Genomic DNA, 13,969 nt, shown 5'->3' with positions numbered 1-13,969 from the left:
ATTAACAAGAAAGAACGGATTTTTGCTTAAAAGCATAATCCAAAACAAGAAAGAAGGAGAAGGAAGAAAGAAATGTACGAGTTAGGCGAGTGCCTTTCTTTCCTTAAAACCTTATTTTCCACCTCCCAAAAGTGCTAGGAGCGTTGTGGCCTAGGTTTCCCAGGATAAAACGTACAACGGTTCGATGTTTTAGCACCCAAACGAACGAACCCGGCGAACTAGAGCACGAGCAAAACACAGCTTCAAGAATGGAGTAGGAGCAGAATTTTGAGAATAAAAAGTGCTTATCTTTGTGTGTTGTGTCACTCTCGTTCTTCCCTCTCTTGTTGTCTCTCACTCTATATTATAGTTTTAAAAGACCTCTACTCCACTACACTCTTATATAGGAGGTTGGTGCTTAATAGCATTATTATGACACATTAACCAACATAAATTCAATTTAAAAATTGAATTATAACGTTTGAAACGGTCGTACTTATTATCGAAATAATATCAACGGTCACGAACTTAATATCTAATTAATTCGTACCGATTGTAGCGACTCGTTTCAAATATCTGAGTGACCGAGAAGTCCGTACAAACCCGAAAGTTGAACACATTGGGACCGGAAATCACACCCGAATGATCCGCAAACACCGAAATTGTGCAACACGAATCAATGCATAAAAGCACCAACTCGTGCTGCACGAAAGAAGTTTACACGAAAGGAGCCAAATCTCCAAACACGAATCATTGCTCATAAGCACAAATTTATGCTTTAATTCCCAATTTAAGCTTTCTCAAGCTTATCAACTTTAAGCTGCACGAGATTAGTATTTCAACAAATTAAATACTAACATGCCTGCTTTGGCACAACACGAAAGTGCTAGATAAATAACACGAATCTAGTGCTAATCTTGATTAACATTAAGCTTAAATTTTGACTTCTCTCAAATAGGTTCACTTTGAGAATCAATTTCTCATTCACCTATTATCCATTTTGAGCGTACATTATATCAAATTCTTCGTCTCACTACGAAGAACCCGAATCCACATTGACCCGATCCAAATCGGAAGTGGATCCTACATATATTTGTACCACAAAATAATCACTCAAAATATTATTTTAATGCTATTTTTCCAACACTATTTTACGGTAAGGGGGGGGGGGTATTTTGGGGGTTTTCATTTATTTTAATCGGTTCAAATCCTATAGGGATTGAATCATCATCACACATCGATTTTCCCGGGCTCTCTCTCCTTCTCTGCTTTCCCGGATTCTCTCTTCTTCTCTGCCGTAACCGTGCATCTGCTTTCTCGCCGGCGATTCGGGTCTTCATCAGTAGCTTGGACAATGGGCGTAGAGGGGGACCGCAGTGGAGCCAAGCAGAAAAAGCCAGGTATGTCTTGCCCCCTTTCGCAGTGTTTGGCTTCGGGTGTTTGTCGTTGATAGAGGGTCATTATGCATGTGTGTTCTCAGCATCAGGAGAGGTGTGTGTGAGGGGGGGGGGGGGTGGTAGCGGCAGACGGTGGTTAACAGTGGGTATTGGCGGTGGATTTAGAGTAGGGGTTTATTGGGTTTTTTTTTTTGTTTTGTTTTGTGTTTTTTTTTTTTTTTTTTTTTTTTTTTGCTTTCCTGTACCGATTGTTCAATTATTGTTAGCTAAATGTAAGTTTTTATAATTTCCCTCCTATTTTTTCGATTTTTATTCTGTAATTGTTTCCATCGGTAGGCGAGTTGTGTGTGATTGGGAGGGGGGGGTGGTGGTGTGGACGGTGGTTCCCGAAGAGTAGCTTGTTGCTGTGTGTTTTTGAATTGTACTACCTGGTCTTAGTGGCAGATGAGCAGATCCCTTCATTCCTTGCATTTGAAATGATTTTTGACAATAGCAAAACTGTATATTGAATAATTTAACTAAATTGTTGTAATGGTTTGGCGCTATTAACAAGTGTCGCACTTTTATCAAAACCCTCCAGCACAAGAATTCGCACAGCTTCCACGCCATTTTGCAATGTAAAATCAAGCTAGAAAACAAGAAAACCCCACCATCAACGTCCAAAACAGTAAAATCTAATATAGTCAGTTTCTCAGAACAGGATGTATAATTAATAGTACAGAATATATTATTAAGCATATTTGAATGAGATCTTTTGAACGATACTCATATTAATATGTTTTGAATCTTAGTTATTTATTAATGGACTAGTAGTATTAATAGAATGAATTTTTTACGTGGTGTTAGTGAACCTCTGCTATTTTCGTTTTGAACATTTTCGTAGTGAATTTTTTAAATGGGTGCATGTATAGGGGCGGTTGTGTGCACAGTTTTTTTTTTAGTGTCATTTGTATGTTCATTTTTAGTGTTGGCTAGTTTCATTGTTGTGTTATAAAGATATGGGTTTGATGCGTGGGGTGGTGTTAATAAGTGGATGCACTTGGTGGTATTTTTTGTGTGCGTAGTTTTAGTTTGTGGGTTATGTTTATTGAATTCTAGGGTTGGTTAGGTGCAAGTTTGTGGTTTGGAGTGGTGGGGTTTTTGTTTGTATGTTCGTGGTTAAATGGGTGCGTTTGCTATGCTTTATGCGTGCATAGAGTTGTTTAAATGTTACTTCACGTGCTTGTGCGTGTTTGTTGTTTGTGCAGCTAAAAATTCTAAGCGTGCGCAGTCAGATGCGGGTCCTTCGGGGATATCTGAGGATGATAGTGACTTTGTGTCGCCGCCTAGGCCAGTCCGCCCGAGGATTCCGGTAGAGCTGTCACAGGAGAATGCCCCTGATTGTGAACTCACCCCTGAGGAGGATGATATGTATCCTACAGTGAAGATGAGGGCGCAGTCGGTGGTATTGGTTAATGCCCTGAAAGACTTGAGCTTTCAGCAGAAGTCTGACATTCGGGAGCTCGGGTTTGGGGCTTTGTTAGACTTTGAGGTTGAGGATCTTCCTCCGCGGCTTCTGCAGTGGCTGCTGTATAATTTTGATAGCCAATCGAAGTCGTTTGATCTTGGTGGCGGGAGATTGTTGGTGGTAGATGAGAGTGATGTGGAGTTGATTTTGAGGTTTCCGTGTGGTCGTATTGACATGGTTCAGCGGGATAGACGTAAGATCAGCAACACTTTGAAACACTGGAGGGGGTTATTTAAGAAGTCCAGGTACAGGGTTACCCCTTCGGAGATTAGTGTTAGGATGGTTGGTGCGGTAAATAGTGGCGTTTGGTTTAAGCGCCATTTTCTTATGTTGGTGCTCTTCACATGGGTTTCTTGTATGTGTAGCGGCTATGCAAACCAGATGTTTTGGCATCATTTTGACGATGTGTCTAGCGTGCGTGACTTAAATTGGTGCAAGCTGGTGGTCGACACGTTGGTTGAGACGCAGTCTGCCTGGCGTTCGGGTCGGCATAAGTTCTGTATTGGGCCGGCTGAGTTTGTTACGGTATTCTTGGTGTAATTTTTTTGTTTGGTGATTTCTGTTTTGTTCTTTCCCACTAGGTCACTACAATTAATTTTGTCATTATTTTTGGTTCTTTTTTCAGTTGTTTTATGTGGATCGTGTTGTGCATGGTGCGCGCTCTGTCCCCCGGTGTATTCCTGGTCTGCGTGGGTGGTATTCACGTCTACTTCATGAACGGGAATTTTCTGAGATTCGAGGTGGCGGGTTTAGCCTTGGTATGATTGAGCCCCTCATGAGGGTTGTCACGGGGTGGACGAAGGTGTTCATCCGTCTTCAGATGTAGTTGATTATGGGCCAAAGGTATGGGTTTTGTTGGTAGGCATTCATTTGTGGTTGGTTATGTTCTAGGGGTGCACACGGGCAAGTGGTGTTTGTGTGTGTCTTTATGGGTGGGTTTTATTTAATGTGTCATTCTCTTTTGTTGGGTTAGACATTCGCAGATGTTGTGTTAGAAAGATCAAGGTTGTTTTCAAGAGAAATTTTAGAGTTGGCAAAGCAGGGTCCCGTTGGTGCTTTTGATGGCGAGGTGCTTCGACAGGTGTTTGAGGTTGTAAAGGCTGTTGGAGAGGTGCGTTCTGATGAGCAGCCCGTTGATTTTAATGATATTCCATCCTTTAGTCTAGGTAATACGCAAGATTTTCCTGATCGTGGGGGGGGGGGGGGGCTGATATTGGGGATGTGGTTCGTGGTTTGACTCCGGCCAATACTGGTCGTCCTTTTTCTGGTGTTGAGGTCAGTTTTGTTGGGTTACTTGTGTGCGTTCACATTGTTTCTGGTTTTTTTGGGTTATAACTCATTACTTTTTTTCACTCTATTCCTTTTTGCTAGGGTGGTCCGATCCAAGAGCATGGTGATGATTGCATGGGTGGTGCTTTAGGTGCTCCGTGTACTGCTGTGGCTCTTCCTAATGGGGGTCAGGATTGCGCGGGTTCGGGGGGTTGTGGCCCGCAGTATGTGGAGGGACATATGCATGGTGATGGCGATTCCATTGTGTGTGATATTGGGTCTGAGGGTCCTTGCCCGGGGCGTTCGTAGTTTCCTGCGCATGTTGTTGCGCCGTTATCTATGCCGATTGAGCCTGGTTTGGTATGTTTGTGTATAGAGGAATGGGATTTGATGTGGTATTAAAGGATGGATTTGATGTGTGCATTTTTTTCATTGGTTTTTTTTTCCATAATTCGGGTGCTTTGTTATTTTTTTTTATAGTAGGTGTGCTGGGATTTATGCGTGGGTGGTTTTATTAAGTGGCAATTGTATGTTCATTTAAAGAGTTGGGTAGTTGTGTGGTTTGTTATTTAGTAATGTTTTTTATGTGTGCTTGGATATGTATAAATGGATGCACTTGCAGGAATTTTTGTGTGCTCCGTTTAAGTAGGTGGCATTTTGTAGTTTGAATTCTAGACTTGGGTGTTGGTGTTGTCACTTCTCATGGTTAGCTATCTACTCATAGTTTGGTGTGATGGAATTGGTTCGTTGTGTGTGTGTGGATGTGTATAAATGGTTGCACTTGCTAGAACTTATGGGTGCGTAGTTTAGGTAAGTGGCATTTTGTAATTTAAATTCAGGACTTGGTTGTTGATGCTCACACTTGTTTCTGTGCAGCCATCTATTCGTGGGGGTGAGCCTAGCCGGTGTCAGTCTGACGGACGTATTTGTCAAGCCCCTTTCAAACGGCCTAGGGGTGTTACTATCCCGCCGGATGCTTTGCCTTTGCAGTTGTCGCATCTGGATCTCGGGTTGCCACCTTTAGACAATCCAGAGGACTCGGTTATTTGCAACTGGTTGTTGTGTGCAGCTGAGGGGGACATGTTAGTTTCGGGAACCATTTATTAATAGACATATTGTGTTGGTTATGTGTGTTTGATTGGTGTTTTTTTTTTTTTTTTTTTTTTTTTTTTTTTTTCTTTTTTACTTTTGTGTAGGGAGGAGATTTTGGTTGATGTGGGTGGTAGTGTGGCGCGGTGAGCGGATTTGATGTCTTTGGCTCCCGGGTCTTTGGTTGAGGTTGGTGTTGTAGACGCATGGGCGTGTCTGTTAAATCGTCGGGAGCGGTATAAGGAACCGAATGCCCCTTCTCGTTTTTTTGCCTCCACTCTTTCCACGGTTGGTAATTTCATCTTTTTGTGGCATGGTAGTTTGACACGTTTAGTTTTTTTTTTTGTTGTGCTAATTTTACTCCTTTTGAAGCTTCATACTGTCGTGGATACCTCCCTTGATCGGGATAAGCGGTTTGCGTTGTTCAAGGATAGGCTGAATATCGTTACATTTCTGAAGTTGATTTGGTATGAATTCTTCTGTTTTACATGGCTTCTAGACTACCTGTCCATCATATTTTGTGTGCATAGGGACTGAGTTTTGTGTGCACGCAGGTTGTGCTAGTTTGTTTGCTTGTAGTCATTTTGGTTTTAAGGTGGTGCGTCGGTGTTTTTTTGCAGTTTATGTTCCCCATTCTGCGTCAGAAACATTACTTCCTTATATGCGTTGATTTTTGAAAATTCCGGTGTGAGATAATTGACAATTCGACTCTTCAGCCTAATACGAAGCTGAAATATGGGGATTGCCCAGAGGATTTGGTATGTTATATATTTCGCACAGTCTGGTACTTTTTTACCTCTTTGCGCTTTTCGATTTTTGATGTCTGCAATCTGTGGGTGTCTTATAGTTGGGCATGCTAATGGAATTATTTACCACTATTCATCCGGGGAGGTCTACGATGTGTGCGTGTTTGGAGCCAAAGCGTATGCAGATGAGTTGGCGTGATGGCAAGAATACGGTTGACTAAGGGGTCTATGTCATGCGTCATATGGAGTCTTACATGGGGCAGGGAGTGGCCAGATGGAGGTGTGGGCTTAGCAAAGGTAACGGTGCTCAGCTCAAGAAGTTAAGATTACGCTACATGAAGGAAATCGCAACATCAAAGTTCAATTTACTAAAGTCTAGGAATGTTGTTCGGGCGTATAAGTTTGTGTCATTCATCCCGTAGGTCCGGGGTGGGGTTTGTGTCTTTGGTTTAATTGATATTAGTTCGTAGTTTTTGCCGTGGTATGCGTACCTTTTTGGGGTTTTTATGTAGCTACCATTGTTACTGTGTATGGGGGATTAAGCATGTATTTAGTTTGTTGGGTTCTCATTCTTTTTGCTAAGTAAGGGCTGCACCTCATGGGTTTTCTTTTGACGTTTGTTTATTCGCAGTTGGTTGTTTGTTTATTAGTGTCAAAATTATGTTATTAATTGCTTCTTGTTTAATTAAATTTTGGTATCTCATTTGCTGTTGGGTTGCGGCGCTGTGTGTGTTTGGATGCACAGTGTTTTAACTTGGGGTGCATAGGTTAATGAATTATGCATGGTTCTCTATTCATCTAAATTACACAGAAGGCAGTAGGTCTATATTATCTAATGTGCGTGTACAACTATTTAATTATCAAGTCATGGATAAAAAAATGGGATAAAATTAAACTCAACCGTTTAGTTTACTATTAGCTTATAGGGTATATTAATTAAAAACACGTGTGCGCAATGGCGGTTCTAAGTGGGCATGTCTGTTCGTAATACATTGGGTTTCGTGGGTAAAGTTAAAAACAGTCCATTTAAATTTAATTGTATACGGTTATTGTTAAATATGTGGGTGCACCTTGGCGTTAATTAGTGTGGGTTCGCAATGGATTACATGTCAAAAATGTGTTGTGAGTTTAATAAATTTCTCGGTAATGAGTGTTTTGCTGTTTACTTACAGGCTTACTAATAGAACTGGTGGGTGCACGGTGGTGGGAGACCGGGTGCATACTAGTTGACTAGTAGCGTGTACGCTTAGTGCACAACTATTTAATTTTAAAGCCATGTGTGAAAATGGTATGAAATTAAACTCACCTAAGTAGTTTACTATTAGCTAGTAGGGTTTACTAATTAAAAACACGTGTGCGCAGTGGCGGTTCTAAGTTGGCATGTCTATTCGTAATACATTGGGTTTCGTGGGTAAAGTTAAAAACAGTCCATTTAAATTTAATTGTATACGGTTATTGTTAAATATGTGGGTGCACCTTGGCGTTAATTAGTGTGCGTTCGAAATGGGTTACATGTCAAAAATGTGTTGTGTGTTTAATAAAGTTATCCGTAGTGAGTGTTTTGCTGTTAACTTATAGGCTTACTAATAGAACTGGTGGGTGCATAGTGGTGGGAGACTGGGTGCGTAGTGGAACAAATTATCTAGTTGACTAGTAGTGTGTAGGCTTAGTGCACAACTATTTAATTTTAAAGCCGTGTGTGAAAAATGGTATGAAATTAAACTGTGTACACGTTGATGGTACACAGTATGCATAGTTGAGCGAATTTAGTAGTTGACTATTACACTGTAGGCTTAAAAATAAAAACTGTGTGCACATTGATGGTGGTCAGTATGCATAGCTGAACAAACGAACTAGTGATGGATAAAATTCTAAAATTTGACAAGTATCTAATTCAACTTTAAATTGTGCTAGAATTCGTAGTATTTTAAACCACGGAAGGCTACTCGTCAGATATGTCTTTTCTTTCTGGACAATTCCGGTTGTCGTGGCCCGGTTGGTCGCAAGTAGCACATGTCCTCACCTTTTTCTTCGTTCTTTCCATTTCTTTCTCTTTATTGCTCTTTAATCGTTTCCCGCTGCCCTTGTTTTTGGCAACATTGGGTGGCTTTATTTGGATCTCGGTAGGTGCAGTAGCGTTGACTATTGATTCAATCACTGATTGGTGGTTGGTGCTTTGGTTGGCTTGTTGCTTAGCACTCTTTAACTTCCCGTTTAGTTGCTGCATTGTTGTCAACATTAGAGCCATTTCATTTTCACTTCCATTAGCCAATCCTAAGAAGTTGTAGAATTCATTTCAGAGTTGGTTCGCAATTGATTTGAGTTCGTTCTCCCCTTGCGTATTAGGGCTGCCTTTCAACACAATATCATACATTGGCCGTGCACATGCGTCTCTTGTCCACCGGGGAACAATATAGTGTCCTGGTATTTCTTCGATGCCTTCGTCCTTGAAAATTGCCAGCACATGCTTGCATAAGATTCCTACTCTGTTGAATTTGTTGCAACTGCATTCTGTTTTGTGGGGAGATTCTTGGTGTGTTACCTCGTACAGTTTTGCACCTGTTTCGTGTACAACGTACCTCCGGTTTCCGTCCTCAAGTGTCTTGTTGGTGATTTTGCATGTGAAACTTCCGGCCCATATTTCTTTTTGGAACTCGTAGAATATGTTGATGGTGTACAGTGTCGCTGCTTGGCGTTCCATGCCCAACGGGGTTTTCGGTTCAGGGGTTGAACCTTCACAATCTGCGTTCAACTTTGCATGGTTATGCCTCTGTTCTTCTATGGCGCGATTGTATTGCATTATAAACTCGACTAGGCTGCAGTGGTGATTTGTGAATTTGCCGAAATAACTGTTCTCCGATTCTGAACGTGATGTTGTTTTTAGTAGTCCTCCCATGAGTATATCTTGGAAATATGCAGGTATCCACGATGCATGTGCCTCGTACAATTGGTTAAACCACCTGTGCTCAACAAGGTTGTAATCTTGCATTACCTTTGCCCATTTGAATTCAAATTCGGTGGCACTTAAGGTTTCATCCCATACTGCATTGTTTAGGGCCTTTTTAAACTCGACGTTCTTTGCCAGTGCAGGTCCTGCCTTGTCCCCGACTTTTGACGTGATGTGCCACATACAGAACCGGTGTCTCGTTTCTGGCATAATGTTGGGTATTGCGACCTTTAGTGCTGGATCTTGATCTGTAATAGTACATCTTGGTGTATACCCCATTGCGGTTTTGAAGCTTTTTAATAACCACTCATACGACTCCACATCTTCTCTTGCAATGAGGCCCGCCCCAAATGTGATGCTTCGTTTATGGTTGTCCACTCCTGTGAACGGTACAAATACAAGCTTGTATCTGCATGGTTTATATTGTTTCTCAGTTAGTGCACAGACATATAATAGTAAGACTGGCCTCATTTTTTTTTTGGCTGCCCGACGTGTAGATTCTATTGCAAAACTGCATGCATGATGTCTTGCACTCACGAATACACAGGGGTGCACACACCACATCACAGTGTAATTAACCATTTATTCGATCGCTGCAATGACCAGGGCTGGTGATTGGATCTCATGGTTTATATTGTGCATACAATGTTTAGCAATTGTGCACGCATGTGTATTTGAGTACTAAAACGTGCTGGATAACAATTTCATTAAATTAAACTACTTTAATTGGAGTCATATGTACCTGTTCGTGCTGTACGTAGCGTCGAATGACATCACGTCGCCAAAACATGCAAAATTCTTTCGTGATATTGCGTCAGCCCAAAACAATCTGCATAGTTGTCTATCTTCGTTTAGATCAAAATCGAAGTAGAAGTCTGGGTTGGCCTCTTTATTTTTGTACATGTCTTCTACCACCATTTGTGCATCTGCTCCAGCAATATACGCCAACAAATCCCTTCTGAAGTTGCAGAAATCCGTGGATGTTACCCCTATATCAATAAAACTTGCCACCATTTCTTTGTATAGTCTCCAAGATTTGGTAGAACCAATGTTTGCCCTTGCACAGTTTGATAGGAATATTTTGTGTCCAATATCCAGCTTCCTATTTATTTTCAAGAAGGGTCTCCCATTGTCTGAGCATAGGCAGTGTGTGTGCCACAACTCCACTGCATGGACCGTATAATTGCCGGTCTTACACCTTGTTATCACAATTCGGGCCTTACAACCAACTCTTTTTGACACCGGCTTTCTTTTCTTTGGATGTGTGGGGTTTACCATATTGTTGACTATGTTACTACCCTTCTTGGGGGGCTTGAATCATTCCCGTGAGCATAACATGTATTTTATGTGAACTTTCCCTTCCCTATTCATGCGCATCGTTCCTTTTCTGATATCAAAACCGACAGTAATTGCGTATTCCCGGTAGAAGGCTAGTCCGTCTTCTAGTGTTGCAAACTGTTGCCCTTCATACGGGGTGCATTCACTTTTGCAGGTGGGTAACCACCGTTTCATTCCATCGGGTAATATGATCATTTCGCAATCTGTTGCTTCTTCTTCAGTATGCTCTTTGCCTATTAATCAAAGGTGTGTTCCGTAAATATTAGTAGCATTTTTTGGCACTGGTAGCGTTATTAGAATTGCGTATAATATAAACGATAGAATCTGTGGGTGCATGCATGTTCAAACTATGGTACGGTGTGTGCATTTGAGACTAATAACGGGTGCACTCTATGAACACAAAGCTATAGCCCCTTCCATCACCCCCCTGTAATCAGTCCATGATTTCTAGTACATTCAGGGTTAAATTATTGATGCAATTCCATCACATCTACTATGAGTACATACAGGGTTAAATTATTTACTACTTGTGACTCCCAAGTTTTATTACAGTGCATCCAACTGTTGTTTTCACTGACGAATCGATATGTACAGTAATAGGGGTTCAACTATATGGTGTACTTACTAGGGGTGTTCATTCGGTTAACCGTTCGGTTAACCGAACCGTTTTAACCGAACCGAATTAACCGAAATTTTTTTTGCCTTAACCATTAACCGAACCGAAATGCGCTCTACCGAATTAACCGAACCGAACTTTTTTTCGGTTAATCGGTCGGTTAACCGATTAACCGAAATTTTTAACCCTAAAATTGAAAATCCTAAAAATAACTCCTAAAATAATAAATTCAATTAAAATAAAATACATATCATAATAAATTCATATCAAAACATACAAAAATAATACCATAAGTCCATAATCCATTTGACTATTTGGAATTTTAGTACATATTATATATTTATATTTAATATTTAATATATTATATACATACATACATATATATATATATATATATATATATATATATATATTCCAAAATCGGTTAACCGTTCGGTTAATTCGGTCAACCGACACTTTCGAACCGAATTAACCGTTAACCGAATTTTGGGAAAACCTTTAACCATTCTCCGAACCGAAATATTTCGGTTAAAAAACGGTTAACCGAATTATGTCGGTTCGGTCGGTTAACCGAAATTTCTCCGAAATTTGCACACCCCTAGTACTTACTTGGAATGGTGTCATCCATGGAGTCCAAGTTGGCATCATAATTTCGTAGGTCTTCGTCGGCCATGGTGTCTCCTCGCGTGTCCATGGAGTCTGTTTCTCACGTCAATGGGTGCACGGGGGATCGGTTCCGGTTGGGTGGTGTGTTTGTCGGTGCGGATTGACTATTGCATTCCTCGTGGTATTTGAATTCCTTAATTATAGGGTGGCATACGGTTTAGAAGTCGTTTCAGATTAGGAGGTGTGTGTGCATTGTCACTATTACCCTTATTAATAATAATTAGTAGTCTGCGTCTCCCATCATAGGCTACATCTCATCCATTCATCTTATCGCATCCTATGGCTAGTTCTTGTCCACACATTTGTATTTTAAGGGTGTTTGCATTAGAATGGCTCCCAATATATATATATATATATATATATATATATATATATATATATATATATATATATATATATATATATATATATATATGTGTGTGTGTGTGTGTGTGTGTGTGTGTGTGTGTGTATTCAAATGAGGACAAGTATATTACAGAGGACTGTGAGGACAGATGTAGTGTGTGCCATTAGTCGGTACGTCGTGTGCATGGCCGAATGTAGTCCTGTGCCCCAGTTTGTATGTCGCGCTCTAGATTTGTTAATTTATAGAGCGGTAGTTCGAAACCTGATGTTTACATTTATTCTTGTGTGTCATTATGTATTAAGTTGTGTGCCTAGTATTAATTTGTGATTTGCCCATTATTTGTCCTCACATTCCTCTATATATTGTTGTCCTTATTTGAACTCATAATATTCCGTGTAATGTTAATTAATTTTTTCTTATATATATATATATATATTTTGTGTGTGTGTGTGTGTGCGCGTTATAGTACCATATAAAGAATACACGTTAATTAAAAAAAAGGTAACCTTTAATACCAAATTCATTAATTACTCTATATTCATAATTTTCCTGTATAATTTTAATGAATTTTTGGATATATATATATATTACATAATACCATATAAGGAATACACGTTAATTATTCCCCAATTCAAAAAATGTACACGTTAATAATACTTCCATAATTAATTAGTCTATATTATCATAATAATATTTCCATAATTAATCAATCTATATTCATAATATTCTGTGTAATATTAATTAATTTTTTGTTATATATACATTACGTAATACCATATAAGGAATACACGTTAATTTAAAAAAGGTAAACGTTAATACCTAATTCATTAATTAGTCTATATTTGTAATATTTCGTCTAATGTTAATTAATTTTTGGTTATATATTACATAATATCATATAGAGAATACACGTTAATTATTCCTAATTAAAAAAATGCAAAGATTAATAATATTTTCATAATTAATTAGTCTATATTAGCATAATAATTACAAATTTCCATTAATAATATTTTCAGAATTAATTAGTCTATATTTTGTAGATTTACTTCCGTTTTAGTAATAATTATAAATTTCCATTGAAATCGGTAGGTACTAAGTAAAATATATTGCTTATTATTATTTTTTTGAAAATATTGCTTATTATTTATTTCCTTATTTATTATACATTTACAAAATTTTTAGGATTAACAGGGTGTATAAATTAATGCTTCATCTTCAATATGATTCTCTTACGGTTGGATACAAATATACACACAAACTACTGAAGAAACAATGGCGATTATGAATATCAAATATTTGATTGTCTTATATCTGACAATTTTTACTTTGTTTAGCACTCATGAATGTAAGTGTATAGTATATAGAGTTTATTATTGAAATAGTCCCTCGACTATTATATATCTTGTGCTTGTTGTCATCTTCTCTCTTCCTTTAAAATCTAAATTGTTGTCTTAAACATATAACTTTTGTTGTTGTTGTTGTTGTTTTTATTGTTATAGGTCGGATATCAACAAATAAGAAAATAACGATTGATTATTGTAAACAAACTTGCCATGATCCTAATAAAGCATGTTGGTGTTGTTTTACTGGGGCATGCTATCGTACAAAAGCTGATTGCGAAGCAATATGCACGAGACGACTTCCTATCTCAAATAATCAAATTATAAATTAAGAGATCACATTGTTGTCAAAAGCGATTGGAATATAGCATGCTTTTAGTGAGTTTTTATTAAAAAGTTGAATAATCTAAATTATCATTTGATTGGGGGCTATGTACCCTACTATTATATTTGATACAAATTAATATGTTTCTTTTCCTACTTTTGTTATTCGACTACAAGTGTTTTAGCTATGTGATACACGAAATAAATTATGGTATCATTAATTTAAATAAAAACTAAGAAAATGAAAAGATACTAAAATTTAGAATATAGTTAGACTTTCAATCCCATATATTTGGTACGTACGTATTTTCATTGCATAAAAAATTTAAATTAAATTTTTTATAATTAATATAGTTGAATAAGAGTCAAATAGGTCATTCAACTACACACCGAACTGAAAAAACA

The 13,969-nt window shown here is 38.6% G+C and overlaps 1 protein-coding gene across 1 annotated transcript; it reads right to left on the bottom strand.

Annotated features, from left to right (window-relative positions):
• Nucleotides 1-7,929: 7,929 nt before the first annotated feature.
• On the bottom strand, nt 7,930-9,213 carry LOC109185684 (protein FAR1-RELATED SEQUENCE 5-like). The gene is made up of 2 exons (XM_019335638.1): nt 8,547-9,213; nt 7,930-8,261 (listed from the first exon to the last, which is right to left on the bottom strand). The coding sequence occupies exons 1-2, from the start codon at nt 9,211-9,213 to the stop codon at nt 7,930-7,932; spliced, it is 999 nt and encodes a 332-aa protein (XP_019191183.1).
• Nucleotides 9,214-13,969: the final 4,756 nt, after the last annotated feature.

This window comes from Ipomoea nil, unplaced genomic scaffold (genome assembly GCF_001879475.1).
Source record: "Ipomoea nil cultivar Tokyo-kokei standard unplaced genomic scaffold, Asagao_1.1 scaffold1339, whole genome shotgun sequence".
Taxonomy (NCBI): domain Eukaryota; kingdom Viridiplantae; phylum Streptophyta; class Magnoliopsida; order Solanales; family Convolvulaceae; genus Ipomoea; species Ipomoea nil.
Note: the sequence above shows the minus strand (reverse complement) of the source record. Positions and strands in the feature narration are given on the sequence as shown.

Coding starts and splice junctions, on each gene's coding strand:
- LOC109185684 (XM_019335638.1), bottom strand. CDS start 9,213: ATGGGGTATACACCAAGATGTACTATTACAGATCAAGATCCAGCACTA. Junction 8,262..8,546: donor GTACGTTGTACACGAAACAG/GTGCAAAACTGT, acceptor ACAACTTCTTAG/GATTGGCTAATGGAAGTGAA.